Source organism: Lynx rufus, unplaced genomic scaffold, assembly GCF_022079265.1.
Source record: "Lynx rufus isolate CCGP_SWC_20201006 ecotype Redwood Valley unplaced genomic scaffold, mLynRuf1.p SCAF_3, whole genome shotgun sequence".
In the NCBI taxonomy this organism is placed as follows: Eukaryota; Metazoa; Chordata; class Mammalia; order Carnivora; family Felidae; genus Lynx; species Lynx rufus.
The window spans coordinates 158759030-158775137 of NW_025814845.1; the positions used below are offsets into that span (position 1 = coordinate 158759030).

A 16108-nucleotide genomic window follows, 5' to 3' on the forward strand; every position below is an offset into this window, starting at 1 on the left:
GGCTGATGGCTCAGTGCCTGGAGCCTGCTTCCGATTCTGTGTCTCCCTCTCTCTCTGCCCCTCCCCCATTCATGCTCTGTCTCTCTCTGTCTCAAAAATAAATAAACGTTAAAAAAAATTCAAAAAAAAATAAAAATAAATTCTTTAAAAAAAAAAACAAAAGGGCATTCCAATCTTTGTTTTAAAACAAAACAAAACTCTGGGATGGAGGAGAGATGGCTGGAGAGGAGGGATGTAGGAGGTGGGAATGGATGAGAAAGGGCATGAAATATTATGCAAAGGGAGTTACTAGGTGTGTCATTAGGTGGGTCACAGGCGCAGTGGGAGGGATAGGGTGCATTTTTCCTTAAGACAGCATTAGGAAGAGAATTCATTCTAAACTGAATGTCAGAACCAGAAGGGACATTAGAGGTAAAAGTGAACATACAACCTCATTTTACAGATGACTCGCATAGGGTGCAGTTATGTGTCCCAGCTAGACGGAGGCACAACCAGGATGAACCCGTTTTTCTGCACAGCTCAGCCCCCGCCTCAGTCTCCGAAGAAGTTGCTGCGGGGGAGCGGTGCCGTGCGGAAAGGCAGCCTCGGTCTCGGGATCCCGACACACACCGCCCCCTATCGGTGCTTCCCCGCAGAGCCTCTTCCCTGTTAGCCTCGAGCAGGGGCTAGCCAGGCGCCGCCGAGCGCCCCGGGCCGGGCAGGCAGAAACAGCGACGTCTCCCCATCCGTGGGGACCCGGGGGCGCGCCCAGGCCCCCACCCACCCCACCTGTTTTCCTCTGCCGCCGAGCGGCTCCCTGGCTGGGAGTGCGGAACCCGCGACCCGAGCCCCTCCGGCAGCTCAGCATCTCCCCGCGGCGTCGCGGGGCGTGCGTCCCGAGCCGCGGCGCAGGCCGAGCCCTGCAATTGGCGGCGAAGTTGGCGGCGTCTCGAGCAACGCCCTTTAGCCGGCTTTCCCGGCGGCCGGGACCCTGAGGCAGGGCTCCACACCACCCGCCCGCCCCTCCGCCCCACCCTTCCTCCCCCGCCCCGCCGCCTCCTCCCCGCCCAGGGTCCGGGTCGAGCCGGCGCGCCGCGGAGCTCGGGCCGGCGCAGCCGGGGCGCAGAGCTCCGAGCCATGGGAGCCTCGCACTCTCAGAGCCCGCGGGGCCGGGAGCCGGCCGGGGAGAGGCCCCCGACAGCCCGAGAGAGCGCGTGAGTCCCTGAGCCCTCCGCGGGGCGGCCGTTCGGGGGTTTGCGTGCCAGCCCGGGATGCGAGCGCACGGCGCGGGTCCCTCAGGGGCCGGGAAGGTGGCGCTCCCGCCCGCGCCCGGGGGCTCCGGGTTGGGCCTGGTGGGACGTTCCGTCCCGAGCCTCGCCCTGCGGGGCCCGGGGGCGCCCGGCCACGACCCCACCGCGACAAAATCGCGCCCAGGCGGGGCTGCTGCCCGGCGCTTGTTCACGCTGCGCGGGTGGGAGAAAGGGGCCCCGAGTTTTTCCGAACTCGTCCGGGCAGGAAAACACATGTGTCCTAAAGGGCTCTGAAGTATTCGCGAGACAGCTATTTGCAGGGAAGTGTAGATATTAGAAAGGGGCTCGAGTCTCCGATAATTTGGCTCGTGTTGGCCTTTGGAGTGCAGGAATTTGGATGCAGTGCTTGCTGCTCATGAGAACTCCCTCTCTTGTTTGCTCCGAGGGCTTCATGATGATCTCAGAAAAAGGGCTGTATTGTAGCAGCAGCAATTAGGCTTTTGTTCTGGGACAACAACAATTGGGGACACCAAGTAACTGAAATGCAAGCTGCGAAGGAACACTTTTAGAGAACGTGATTTAGAGCAAATTAGTTGCACGGTTTGCAAGGTGGCCATGCTTCTCGCCAGAGAGGATGCGTTGCTAACTACTTGAGAACCCAAACAATAGTTAACCTTTTCATTTAAAATTAATTTTGGAGCGTGTGTGTAACTTGGAGGTGAGGTAATGTAGAGGAACTCATACTGTATTTTCAGTCAGCCAGTGACAAAGCTATTTCGTTTGAGAAGGATACCCTGGGCCTTGACATACAACAGTCTGTGCCATGGGAGGGCTTTTGATCATCTTTTTTTTTCCTTTCTTTTTAATGTTTGTTTATTTTTGAGAGAGAGAGTGCGAGCAGGGGAGGGGCAGAGAGAGGGAGACAGAATCCAAGTAGGCTCCAGGCTCGGTGCTGTCAGCACCGAGTCTGAAGCCAGGCTCGAGCCCACAAGCAGTGAGATCATGACCCGAGCAAAGTCAGGCTTAACCCACTGAGCCACCCGGGCGCCCCTTGATCATCTTTTCAAGGCAAAGTAGCTTTCTGAATATCTAAATAATAGGCATGTTAGTTGTGCCTCCTGATGTTTATGAACACTAAACTTAGTTCAGGCAGTTTATTAATCGTATGAGGAGCTGAGAATTATCCAGCGTGTAAAATGTGCAAAAACCCTCTAAATACAAGCATGTACAATGCGCAAAAACATTCTTTTAAGTTATTTGACCCCCAAGAACATTGAGTTCGTTTCTGTTACTGCCCTTGTTTTACTGATGAGAAAACTGAAGGACGGAGAGATTAAGTGACTTGTTCAAGGTCACACAGCTAGAAAGTGGTGGACTCCCATTGTCTGACTCCAGAGCTCTTGCTGCAGCTGCCTCCCACAGGAGAGTTAGGGCTGTCTTAGGAAGCAAACTTTTGTCTCAGCTGGCAGACTGCATCCCACTTTTTTTTCCTTTAATTCTTCCTGCATAAGGCAGAAATCTGAATTAGCAATGCTTAGTACCTACTAAAAGGAAATTGCCAAAGTTGATTTAACCTTTTTCAAAAACAAACATGAGACGCAGTGTAACATTGAGATGAAGTTAAGAGTTTTGGAAGCACATAATCCTGGGTTTAATTCTAGGCTCTGCTCGTTAACAGCTGGAGATCTTTTATCTGTTCCTTAACCTCTCTGTGTTTGTTTCCTTATTTGTAAAATGGGAATGAAAACCATGTCCACTTGATAGGCTGTTCTGAAGGTGCTATAAAATCATGTATGTACAAAAAACAAGTTATAGTTTTATCTCTGAACAATATATTGTTTTACCTAAGGATAAAAATTGACTAATCTTTGTGAACATGTGGCAGGGTTTACTGTGTAATTTGAAAGTAAATATTGGGATCATTCACTGGTAGCATGCCGAACTCAGTACTTTCTGTGTAAGGTTCAGTTGTTAGGGTGAGGAATTTGATTCTCAGTTGTTAGATTATCCAGTGGCTTGGCGATAGATAGAGGATCTTTCTCTTCAATGAAGTTCTTACGTGTACCTTAGATATTTAGCAAAGCTTGCCTAAATATAATCAACATAGAAGCCCATCTTTGATCTTCACCTGGGAATATAGCCCAATTTAATACATCAAGAAGCACACAGGGACCTGGGTGGCTCAGTCAGTTAAGCGTCTGACTTTGGCTCAGGTCATGATCTCTTGGTTCATGGTTTGGAGCCCTGTGTTGGGCTCTGTGCTGACAGCTTGGAGCCTAGAGCCTGCTTAGGATTCTGTGTCTCCCTCTCTCTCTGCCCCTTTCCTGCTCATGGTCTGTCAGTCTGTCTCTCTCTCTCTCTCTCTCTCAAAAATAAATAAAAACTTTTTAAAAATTAAAAAAAAAGAAGCACAGAAACTCATGTAGCTGGTGATAGGATTATTTGGTCTCATCAGAGTGTGCAGATTCTGTTTAAGAAGTCAGCCTACAAACGACTTGGCATGCACCAGGTCAAAGATTAGAAATACGAGATTCCATGCCTGTAATATGAAAAGCTAAAAGTATGCTTTGTCCAAGCCCTGCCTTATTTAGATGTACAAGCCACCAGTGTCTCCAGGGTCTGAGAAAATGGGGGATTCACTGTTAATGTCACTCGGCTGCAGATTTCCTGCCGGACATATGGCTGTCGTGGATAACACTGACCTCAAGGAAGTTCTCCTACTCAAGCCTTTTCAGTTGCATTTTCAAAATCTATTGTTCCTTTTTTAAATAAGTAAATAAATACTTGAAAAGCTCACAAGGAAAGCGTTACTGCTGGCATCTGCCTTTTGAGGAAGAAATTATGTTTCAGGATGTTCACAATTTATATTTTGGAATAATTTAACCTAGTGCTAAAATTAGCCAGATAAATCTTTCGTGACAGCTGTATTGTGAAATATAAGGAAGTATGGATGTCCATGAAAAGAAATGTGTGATTTTAAGATAATAGTCATTATTTTTAATGTTTATTTATTTTGAGAGAGTGTGTGAGTGGGGGAGGAGCAGAGAGAGAGAGGGAGAGAGAGAATCCCAACCAGGCTCAGTCCTCAGTGTGCAGCCCCACTCAGGGCTTGATCCCACAACTGTGAAATCATGATCTGAGCTGAAATTAAGAATCGGACGCTTAACTGACTGAGCCATGCAGGAGCCCCAAGATAATACTCATTATTTTTAATGATTAAGAACATTGGGGGGGGGGCACTTGGGTGGCTCAGTCAGTTGAGTGTCTGACTTTGGCTCGGGTCATGATCTCCTGGTTCGGGAGTTCAAGCTCCACATCAGGCTTGCTGCTATCAGCACAGAGCCTGCTTCAGATCCTCTGTCTCTCTCTTTCTCTCTCTGCCCCTCCCCTGCTTGCACTCTCTCAAAAATAAATAAAACATTAAAGAACATTTTGTTTAAAGCTTATTTATTTTGAAAGAGACAGTGTGAGTGGGGGAGAAGCAGACTGGGGGAGAGAGAGAATCTCAAGCCTCAACCCACGAAGCCAAGAGATCATGACCTAAGTGGAAACCAAGAGTCAGACGCTAAACTGGCTGAGCTACCTAGCCTCCCCAATACTGATTATTATTGAAAATTGTAGCTGTTTCCCTTCCCCAGACCCAGAGAAAGAAAACTGCTGCTTTGGTAAATGGTAGGGGAAATGTCACTTCATTTATTCAGGGAGGCTGCACATTATGGTGATTAGGAACAGAAGCTGTGGACTGAGGCAGACTCAGGTTAGAATTCCAGCTAGATCGCTTACTTAGTTCAGGAAGCTTTGGAAAACAGTTAATTTCTTCAGCTGAGTAAAATTTTTACATCTTTAAAATGGCAGTAATCATAACTACCTTTTTTTTGAGAGAGAGCGAGCACGGGGGAGGGGCAGAGAGAGAGAGAGGTAAAGAGAATATCAAGAAGGCTGGACACCCAGTGTGGAACCCAGTGCCAGGCTTCGTCTTACAACGTTGAGATCATGACCTGACCTGAAATCAAGAGTCGGACGCTTAACTGATGGAGCCACCGAGGCGCCCCTCATGACTACTTTTTGAAGTGGTGTCTGTTATTAGTGCAGGGCCTGGTACTTACTGAGGACTCGATACCTAAGTTATTATGAGTACATTTACATATAGCTATAAACCAGATGCTATGCTATTTTCTTTGGGATGTATATTTTTGAAAAAAGCAGCATCTTTTCTGAAGGGAAGATTGACTTGTGTCCTAATTCAACAAGGCAATAACTTTTTCAAGTTAATTTTTTCCTCAGTTAATTTCCATTTTCCAGAAAGATGCACTATCAAGAGGATGGACGTGTGTTTGGGAATATGGTACTTTGGAGAAGTATTTGAAATCAGTGATTCCTTAGGTGATTTTTTTTTGAAATGTGGCTAGGGTGGGTTTTCTAAGAACAAGTAATTTGTGGAGAGATTTGAACAATGACATAAATAAAGCCTCTTATTCATTAGGGAATATGGTGTGTAACTAATTCATTCACTGCTCGTTGAGCTTGTCTGCCTGGAATGCAAGATATGAACCTGCTGTCCATTTTTATTAAATTTCTAGACCAGTCTTTGTTTGCATTTGGAATATATCGTAATGGAATAGGACATTGGCAAAGTCAGGACGAGTTTGAGGTTTTGAGTGTTTTTCCCATGCACCTTTCTGATCATGTGAATCAGATGCGGTTTCTACAAGGTTCTGGTGACCTGCGAAATCAGCAACAATTAAACTGAAGTGCCCCTTGACGGGCAAGTCACTTTGGGACAGATGCCCCTGACATGAAAAGGGAAGCACTGGCTTTGAAGTTTTAGACACAGGAAAATATAACTCAAAATAAGTGAACTTTGAGAATTATGTTTCTGAAACCCGGTGCAATTTATATTGTCCTTAAAAACACTTAGGTTCCCGATTGCTAGAGAAAAATTTTTAAATGCCCATGTTTGAATGGCTCCATCTCCAGTGCAGCCAGCACAAAAGGAAATGGTTTGAATTGCATGACAAGGGGATTATTTGTATGTGTATGTTGAGCTTAGCTATCACAACTTCTAGACCATGGGGGCAGTTCAAATAGTAAACAGTTAATAAGGGAAGAAAAATCTCTCTCTGAAAGTCATTAAAAGGTGAGATAGTTGGTCTGTTAAGGACTGAAACTCCGAGGGGGTTCAGGTGTAGTTTTGTTCCGCAGTTTCTTCCCTCTTTTGCATTCAGTGTGGCTTCTCCAAGCTAGTACATGTTTCAGTGTTAAAAATCAAGACGAGGGGCACCTGGGTGGCTCAGTCAGCTGAGCAGCTGACTTGATTTCAGCTCAGGTCTTGATCTCACTGTCATAAGATTGAGCACTGCGTTGGGCTCACACTGAACATGGAGCCTGCTTGGGATTCTCTCTCTCCCTCTCCCCTGCTTGGTGCATGCTCTCTCTTGCTCTCTAAAAAAATAAAAAATAATAAAAAATAAATTAAAAAAATTAAAAATCAAGAAGAGAAAAGGAAAACAGGGAAGGCTCAGTTGCTGGTGTCCTGAGCTTGCAACAGATTTTCTAAGGTCTGAGTTGGCTCCTAGGCAGAGTGGGCCACAGGGTGCATGAATTTGTTAACCCAAGGTCAAGGAAATGAACTGCTTGCATCCCAAATGGCCATGGAACATGGAGACCCATCTTCTGAGAAAGCTCACTCTGGCTATTGTGGGCTGTGTGTTTTGTTTTTTGGTGGTTTGTTGTTGTTTTGTTTGCATTTTTTAAATTGTGGTAAAATACACATAACATAAAATTCACCATTTGAGTCATTTATAAGCATACAACTCAGTGGCATTAAGTACTTTCCCAATGTTGTATAACCACCACAACTATCCACTTCCAGGACTTTTTCATCATCCCAGACAGAAACTCTGCACCCATTAAGCAGTAACTCCTCAACCTCCCCTCCCCTGCCCCTGGTAACCTTTATTCTGCGTTCTGTCTCTGTCTGCCTAGTCTAGGTCCCTTCTGTAACTGGCAACGTACAATATTTCTCCTTTGTCCTTTGGTGTCTGGCTTACTTAACTTAGCATAATGCCCTCAAGGTTCATCCCTGTTGTATCGTGGGGCAGAATTTCATTCCTTTTTATGGCTGAATAATATTCCATGATATGTATACTCCACATACTATTTATGCACTTGTCTGTTGATGGGCACTTGGGTCACTTCCACCTTTTGACTGTTGTGAATAATTCTGCTCTGCAGGTTAGTGTGCAGGTACCTGTTTGAGTCTCTCCTTTCATTTCTCTTGGGTATATGCCAGGAACAGAATTGATCAGCCCCATGGTACCTCTATGTTTAACTTTTTTTTTTTAATTTTTTTTTTCAACGTTTATTTATTTTTGGGACAGAGAGAGACAGAGCATGAACGGGGGAGGGGCAGAGAGAGAGGGAGACACAGAATCGGAAACAGGCTCCAGGCTCCGAGCCATCAGCCCAGAGCCCGACGCGGGGCTCGAACTCACGGACTGCAAGATCGTGACCTGGCTGAAGTCGGATGCTTAACCGACTGCGCCACCCAGGCGCCCCTCTATGTTTAACTTTTTGAGGAACCATCAAATGGTTTTCCCCAGTATGTCACCATTTACATTCCCACCAGCAATGCATGAGGGTTCCAGTTTCTCCATATCCTCCCAACACTTTCTTTTTGCTTCTTTTTTTTTTTTTTAATTTTTTTTAACGTTTATTTATTTTTGAGACAGAGAGAGACAGAGCATGAACAGGGGAGGGGCAGAGAGAGAGGGAGACACAGAATCTGAAACAGGCTCCAGGCTCTGAGCGGTCAGCACAGAGCCCGATGTGGGGCTCGAACTCACGGTCCATGAGATCATGACCTGAGCCAAAGTCGGATGCTTAACCGACCGAGCCACTCAGGCGCCCCGCTTCTTTTTTTTTTTTTAATTCATATCTAGCCTAATGAGTGTAAAGTGGCATCTCATTTTGTTTTGCTGTGCATTTCCCTAGTGATTAGTGATATTGATCATCTTTTCATGTGCTTATGGACCACTTTTATCTCTTCTTTGGAGAAATGTCTATTCAAGTCCTTTGTCCAGTTTTGGATTAGGTTTGTTTTCCCTTTTTTTTTTTTAATGTTTTATTTTTATTTTTGAGAGAGAGAGAGAGACAGAGAAACAGAGCATGAGCCAGGGAGGGCCAGAGAAAGAGTGAGACACAGAATCTGAAGCAGGGTCCAAGCTCTGAGCTATCAGCACAGAGCCAGATGTGGGGCTCGAACTCGTGAACTGTGAGATCATGACCTGAGCCAAAGTCAGACGCTTAACTGACTGAGCCACCCAAGCGCCCCAGTTGTTTGTTTTCTTGTTCTTGAGTTACAGGCGTTCTTTGGATATATGTCATTTCAAACATTTTCTCCTATTATGTGGGTTGCCTTTTTACTGTGTTGATAGTATCCTTTGATGCACAAAAGTTCTTAATTTTAATGAAGTCCAACTTAACTACTCTTTCTTGTATTGCATGTGCTTTTGGTGTTGCATCCGAGAAATCATTACCAAATCCAGCATCATGAGGATTTTGTTCTATGTCTTATTCTAAGAGTTTTATAGTTTAGCTCTTAAGTTCAGGTCTTGTATCCATTTTGAGAGTAAGTTTTACATCTAGTGTAAGGTAAGGACTCCTTCCTTCTTTTGAGTGAATGTGGGTCCAGTTTTTCTGGCACCATTTGTTGAAAAGAGTATCCTTTCCTGGTTGAATGGTTTTGGTACCCTTGTTGAAAATCAGTTGACCATGTATGTGAGGTTTTATTTCTGGGCTTTCATATGGCTATTCTTACTCTGGTGACACACCGTTTAGATGATTGTAACTTTGTAGTAAGTTTGAAACAGGAAGTATGGTCCTTCAACTTTTTTTCCTTTTCAAGATTGTCTTAGCTGCTTGGGGTTTCTTGAGGTAGTGTGCGTGTGTGTACATGTATGTGTGTATGTGTGTGTGTATGTTTTAATATCTCTCTCTTTCTCTGTGGCTTTTTCTTCTTGGCTTGTGGCAGCCAGCCTTGCCTGAGAGAATGCTAGACTGCCTTCCAGTGGCAGTATGCTGTCCCAGAAATTCTCCTTCCCTGCCTTCCCCATCTCCAGCCAGACTTTTCACCCCATGATGTCTGCTGAGAACCTGCTCCAAGCCAGACACTCAGGCACCGTGTAGCCAAAGAGGACCTAGATGTGGACAGGAGCCCCTGAGAGACAGGCAGGAAAGTGGAATCACTGTGAGGGTCAGACGTCCTGAGAGATGAGCATCAGGGAACCCACCTGTTTGCAGAGAAGAAACTGACCCTGGAAGGAGTCTTGAAGGATGAATGAGTTGCTAGGTGAGGGGGTCAGGGAAGGGCAGTCCAGGTGCAAGGAAAGCCTGTGTGCAGCATGGCCTGGTGGTGTGGGGAGCCTGCCGTGTCTGGGGAGTGGTGAGGATTTGGAGGTAAGGTGTATGTGGAATGGGCTGGTGGCATCGGGAAATGGTGAATCTGGAGAAGTGGATAAAGTCTGGGTGTGGGGTCTTTGTGGCTTATGTGGGAGTTTGGACTTAATTTCAGGAGCCATAGATGGAAGTTTTCAGCTGAGGGGTTGGCCAAACCACCATGGCAGCCCTGGATGAGACTGGGGAGAAGGATTCTTGCAGAGGGGCTCAACCAAATGGTGGGGGGTTCCAGGAAACCACAACTTCCTATGATTCTCCCCAGCACCTCACCGCCCACCCCATCAGCACATCCAGGGGACTAGAGTTTCCTTTTTCAACCCCTTACCCTGTCTTCATTTTTGTTTATTAGCTATTCAGTAGCATATATAAATGTTTCCTTTTTCCTGATTTTCTATTAGAAGCATATATTCTTTTATAATCATAAAGTATATTTTTAAAAATCTGAAAATTTAGAAAACACAGAAAACTGTAAAGAAAATAAATCACTCATAATCTCATTACCCAGAGATGACTGTTAATATCTTGGTATATTTTATTACTGTCTCTTTTTCTCCAGTAAATATATTTTTCAAAAGTGGGGTTATACTGTGTTTTACATTCTGATTTTTTTGACTTAATGTTATTAACATTTCTCTGTCATTATACTGACATGGTATAGTATCTACATGTATTATAGTTTATTCAATTCTTTCCTAAATGGTTAACATTTAGGTTGGTAACTGTTCTTGCTCATGTAAATAACACAGTTAATAAATATCCATATAATTCTTTGTACATCTCTGGTTAATAACTTAGGAAACATTCCTAGAAGTTTAATCACAGGATCAAAGAATGTGAACATTCTAAATGTTTTGTTATATATTACCACATATTGTCAAATTATTCCCCCAAAAGTAGTACCAATTAGGGGCGCCTGGGTGGCTCAGTTGGTTAAGCGTCAGACTATTGATTTCAGCTCAAGTCATGATTTCACAGTTTGTGGGATCAAGCCTTGTGCCAGGTTCTGTGCTGACAGCACAGAGCCTGCTTGGGATTCTGTCTGTCTGTCTCTCTCCATCCCTCCCCTGTTCATGCCCTCCTCCCTCAAAAATAAAGAAATAAACAAACAAACAAACAAACAAAAAACTAGTACTGACTGCACTCCCCCCCAGCAGTATAGTGTCCTTTCTAGATGCTTATAGCATCCTTTCCAGTTCTGGGCACTGTCAGTTTGAATCTTTGCCAGTTTGGTAAGAAAAAATATATAATTTTGATTTATTTATTTCTTTTGTCCTTATCAATGAGAGTGAACTTTTCCCTTATATGTTACTAACCAGTAATTTTTTTAATTTCTTTCTATTTGTCAATTTTGTAATGAGATATTAATTTTCATATTTATTTGTGAGGATTCTTTATATGATGAAGCCATCTAACATCTATTGAGTGCTTGCTATGTGCTAGGAAAATGTTAATGTCTTACATGCGTTTATTTAAATGATTCTCAAAATAACCCTATTAGGCAGGTATAATTTTCAATTCCTATTTTATACAGAGGAAAAGGGTACAGAGAGATTAAACAACATGCCCAAGGTCTCATAGCTAATGAGTGACAAAATTGTGTCACACAAATCTAGCAACCCTTTTCCACCATTTTTGTTTTGTTTTGTCGGAGAGGTATTTTTTAAATTAACTTTTTATTTTAGAACAGTTTTAGGCTTACAGAAAAATTCAGCTGACTTGCTGAGAATTCCTGTAGATGCCACACACAATCTCCTCTATCACCATCTCGTATTTGTATGGTACATTTGTTATAGTTAATGAAACTGTTGCTGATATATTAACTAAAGTCCATACTTTATTCAGATTTCCTTAGCTTTTATCTGCTATCCTTTTTCTGTTACAGAATTCCATCCAGAATACCACATTACATTTAGTAATCTTTCTTCTTTCCTTCCTTCCTTCCTTCCTTCCTTCCTTCCTTCCTTCCTTCCTTCTTTAAGTAGCTCCATAGTGCAGAGCCCAGTGTGGGGCTTGAACTCATGACCCTGAGATCAAGACCTGAGCTGAGATCAAGAGTTGGACACTTAACCAGCTGAGCCATTTGAGACATTCAATGCTTTATTATAAAATGGGCTTTGTGTTAGAGGATTTTGCCCAACTGTAGGCTAGTGTAAGTGTTCTTTGCACGTTTGAGGTGGACTAGGTTAAGCTATGGTGTTTGGTATGTTAGACATATAAAATGAATTTTCTTCATTTTTTTAATGTTTATTTTGAGAGAGAGAGAGAGAGCAGGAGGGGCAGAGATAGAGGGATAGAGAGAATCCCAAGCAGGCTCTGCGCTTGACTTGGGCTTGATCCTACGAACTGTGAGACCATGACTTAAGCTGAAATCAGGAGTCAGATACTTAACCAACTGAGCCACCCAGGTGCCCCTAAATGCATATTCAACTTATGATATTTTCAATTTATAATGGCTTTATCAAGATATAACTGCATTGTAAATTGAGGAAGACCTGCATTAATCCTTTCTTTTCTTGCAGATTGTAATAGCATTTTAAAAATTGAGTATTAGGGGTGTCTGGGTGGCTGAGGCAGTTAGGTGTCTGACTCTTGACTTCAGCTCATGTGTTGATCTCAGGGTTGTGAGTTCAAGCCCCGCATTGGGCTCCACACTAGCCAAATAAATAAATAAAATATTGAGTATTAGAGTATAATCTCTCTTTCCTTCTATTTAACACTTGATGCTTTTTCTCTTTTCATTTTTTTAATAGATGTTTATTTAAAAATCTGATCTGCCAACTTTGCATTTTCCACCAACTAAAGGTGCAGAAAGCTTCATGGGTTTCACAGTCTTTTACTGAGGTGCTGCCTTCGTGGGAGGCTTAGCAGCAGCCATTGCTGCCTTTTTATGTGCTTGATTAGCCTTTTTTGCTTCCTTGGCAGCCCCTATGGTTTGTTCTCATTGAGCCTTCCTAATTTCAGGTTTCTGATCCTCCTGGCCATTATATCAGCAAGAGATGCACCAGTGATGGCCTTCTGAAATTTGACTGAGCTGTGAGTTCTTTTCTTTTGAGTGTCTCCCAGGTGTCCCTTTTTGTGCTTGTAGAGGAGAGTCCAGTTTATCTGCTGTGGAAATGAGTGCCGACTCACATTTTGCATGAACAAATTGGAAAACCTTCCCCTCAGTCTTGCTGTGGTGCCTCCCGTGTCTGGGGTACATCTTGCTCCCACTGAAACCCCACAGCTTGATGTTCATGGCTGCAGCAGCTGGGAAGAAGGAAAGATGGTGAAAAGGTCTTTCCATTCTTATTTTAAATGTTTAAAATCTGAGTATTCGAGGGCAGGACATTTGCTGAAGAATCAAACAGGTGGAGATGATTTCGGGAATGGAGGGGAATGTGTGGAGCTTGGGGAAAAAAAGAACATCCAGGGGCGCCTGGGTGGTTCAGTCGGTTGGGCGTCCGACTTCAGCTCAGGTCATGATCTCGCGGTCCGTGAGTTCGAGCCCCGCGTCGGGCTCTGCGCTGACAGCTCAGAGCCTGGAGCCTGTTTCAGATTCTGTGTCTCCCTGTCTCTCTGACCCTCTCCTGTTCATGCTCTGTCTCTCTCTGTCTCAAAAATAAATAAATGTGAAAAAGAACATCCATACTAGAGCTTTTCTCACAGATTTTACACTGACATAGGTCAATCTAGGGTCCACTTGAAGGTTTCATTTTAAACAGTTTAGCTTCCTGTATGGAAACAGTGGTGCCTTCAAATACTCTCAGGTCATCTGCATGTTTTGTAACACATACACTTTCTGTGGACCATCTAGACTTTCCATTTCATGGTGATATGATATAAAGCCCTTGTAGATTTCTATAAGGAATTGCAAATGATTAACCACTATTCTCTACTTGTCCTTTATCCACCTGCTCTTCTACCTGTAGAGACTTGGTAACTTTGGAAAGTAAGAGAATTCCTCACGTCGACACTTCTTCATTTTCATATTATCACTGTTAAGGATACTGTGGATATAAATTTTTTTTTTGCCTGTACATAGTACAGTTTTGGCTTGACCAATCTTATGGTATGTCTGCTACAAATGCTATTAATAACGGTTGTAGGCAAAAGAAATTATATTTGGCTTGTTTAAATTTAGGAGTATTACATAGAAACTTTAGAGTCCTAGCTATTTTCTGAAAGCAGGCCAGTTCTGTTTCTAATATAACCCATACACTTGTCTCATACTGCATGCCCCCACAGAAGCCTGACAGCATGATATGTCACTGATAAGGACAGGAGCCCCAGGAATCTTATAAAGATGCTCTGCTTGAGAACAGCAGCTCTTAAAACTCCTTTGGATCACAGATCCCTTGATTATATGATCAAATGTTTGTAGGCTTTTTCCAAATGAAAATACACATATATACAATACATTAAAGTTAGAAGGATCAGAGATCCTGAAGCCACTGAAAATTATCTCATTTAATCCTTTCCTAAACCCCATGAGGTATATTATTATCTGAATTGTACAGATAAATAAACTGAGGCCTGGGAAAAGTTAAGAAACTAAGGCCACAGAGCTAGTAGTAAATGGTAGCACTGGGATTCAAGCCTAATGAACCTGGCTGAAGCAGAAGAAACAAAATTACCAGTCATTTCCAGAGTGGGTCTGCCATGTAGGCAACTCATTAACTAGCAGCGGCTTCTGTTATCTGCTAGAAAATAAGTTTTATGGCTTTTTCCCTAGTGATAACATGGTTTCAGGAAAGTAAATGTTTGAGAAACATTGTCCAGCCCATTCTGTAGATAAATACCCATATACTGTATTACATTTACACAGAGCAGATAGAATGCCTCTCCTGGGTTTCTTTGCTGAATTATTTTTGTCTGTGAGTCTTGCTTTCCTAACAACTGCAAAATGTTATGTTTCTATGGCTACATCCAAATTGTTCTTAAATAGGGGTTTGAGAAAACAAAACTAGGAAGGCTTGGGCATGAAATAATGGTGGGAAGATGAATGACATTTTACCTGCCAGACATCACCTTTTAAGCATTTCTTTGAGAACAGTCCCGTCCCCCATTGCCTCCTTTGCCTTGGCGAACCTGTGCCTCCACTGGGTCCCCATGTGTGAAGCCATGGTTCCTAGTATGAGTCCTAGTAATGACATTTGGGAACACAAGTCAAATTCTGAAGAATATGGGCCACCTTCACAGTTGATACATGAAGTGCTTGTTGGAAGGTTCCCTTGAGGATAAGATTAGAACTAAGAGATGTACCCAAATTTCAAAAGTAGCTGACAATAGTGGGGAGGAAAGAGATAGCGGTAGGATGGTGTGGAGTGGGGCCTCTTTTACTTGCTTCTTGCCAGGTAGGAGGCGCTGTTCTCCCGTCCTCCCACCAGGGGGCGCCAGCCACCATCTCCTTAGTTCTTGACCAAGGTTGGTCTGAGATGAGACAGTGTCTTCTGTGGACTCCTTTGTTGGGTGGGATAAAAGAGAGAGTCATCAGATATTCAGTACATGTAGGAAAAATGAAAATAGGGAACAACGGGGAATGAAATTGAATTTTTGGATATTTCTGTCTCCCGCTGGCTAGGAAGGAGCTTTTCATGGGTGTGTTGTTTCTCTTCACTTCAAATCACATGATTCAGAGCATACTTTTTGTGGCTTCTGAGAAGTTGGAAGACTTCTCCCTCCTTCGTGTGTTGTTTATTGGTGTGCAAAGGTTGAGTTCCAGAATAAACACCTGTGTTGGATGCAGAAGGGGCTCGTGGTAACTTTTTGTATTTATAGAAACACGAATCTTGAAGAAATTCTCTTTAAAAAATATTTGTTGATTGAATGTGTGACAGAACTTTCTGGTGCCCTCTGGTGGCTGCTGTAGCACATGGCTGGCAAATCTGTACAGTAGGTTTAAAAAATTTTTTTTTAACGTTTATTTATTTTTGAGACAGAGAGAGACACAGCATGAACGGGGGAGGGTCAGAGAGACAGGGAGACACAGAATCTGAAACAGGCTCCAGGCTCTGAGCCATTAGCACAGAGCCTGACGCGGGGCTTGAACTCACGAACTGCGAGATCATGACCTGAGCCGAAGTCGGACGCTTAACCGACTGAGCCACCCAGGTGCCCCACAGTAGGTTTTATTCACACAGAGAAAGGGGGACACCAGTGTTTCCCCAACCCAACAGGATGCCAGTTCTTCCTTAATGAGAGTGGGTTAGCCCAGTTTTTGAGGAATGTTCTTCAGAGACCAAAACTCTAACTTGACTGGTTCTTCCAACGTTTCTTTTTCTCAGTCTTTGTTTCCCTAGGCTTACCCGTTTTAATTTCTCCTTGTGTTTCTCATTTGGCAGAACTTTCCCAGTTTTATGGTCTTTTTCTTTTAAGTAGAAGTTGTTTTTATACCCCTGATAATTGTCTGTCTTGTTTGATCGATTCCATACTGCTGTACGAAC

The 16108-nt window shown here is 43.6% G+C and overlaps 1 protein-coding gene and 1 pseudogene across 7 annotated transcripts in view; one reads left to right on the forward strand and one right to left on the reverse strand.

Moving 5' to 3' along the window:
• Positions 1-1052: 1052 nt before the first annotated feature.
• Positions 1053-16108, forward strand: part of TACC1 (transforming acidic coiled-coil containing protein 1) — a 91415-nt gene continuing 76359 nt past the window's right edge. For 3 of the 7 annotated variants that reach the window (XM_047092061.1, XM_047092062.1, XM_047092065.1), the window contains exon 1: positions 1055-1193. In XM_047092061.1, the coding sequence (XP_046948017.1) occupies positions 1117-1193 (77 nt within the window). In that variant the 5' untranslated portion in view covers positions 1055-1116. Of the gene's footprint in view, positions 1194-16108 lie in introns of all 7 variants that reach the window. The other 4 variants (XM_047092063.1, XM_047092064.1, XM_047092068.1 and 1 more) reach the window with 3 other exon arrangements.
• On the reverse strand, positions 12445-12921 carry LOC124520409 (60S ribosomal protein L24-like; annotated as a pseudogene).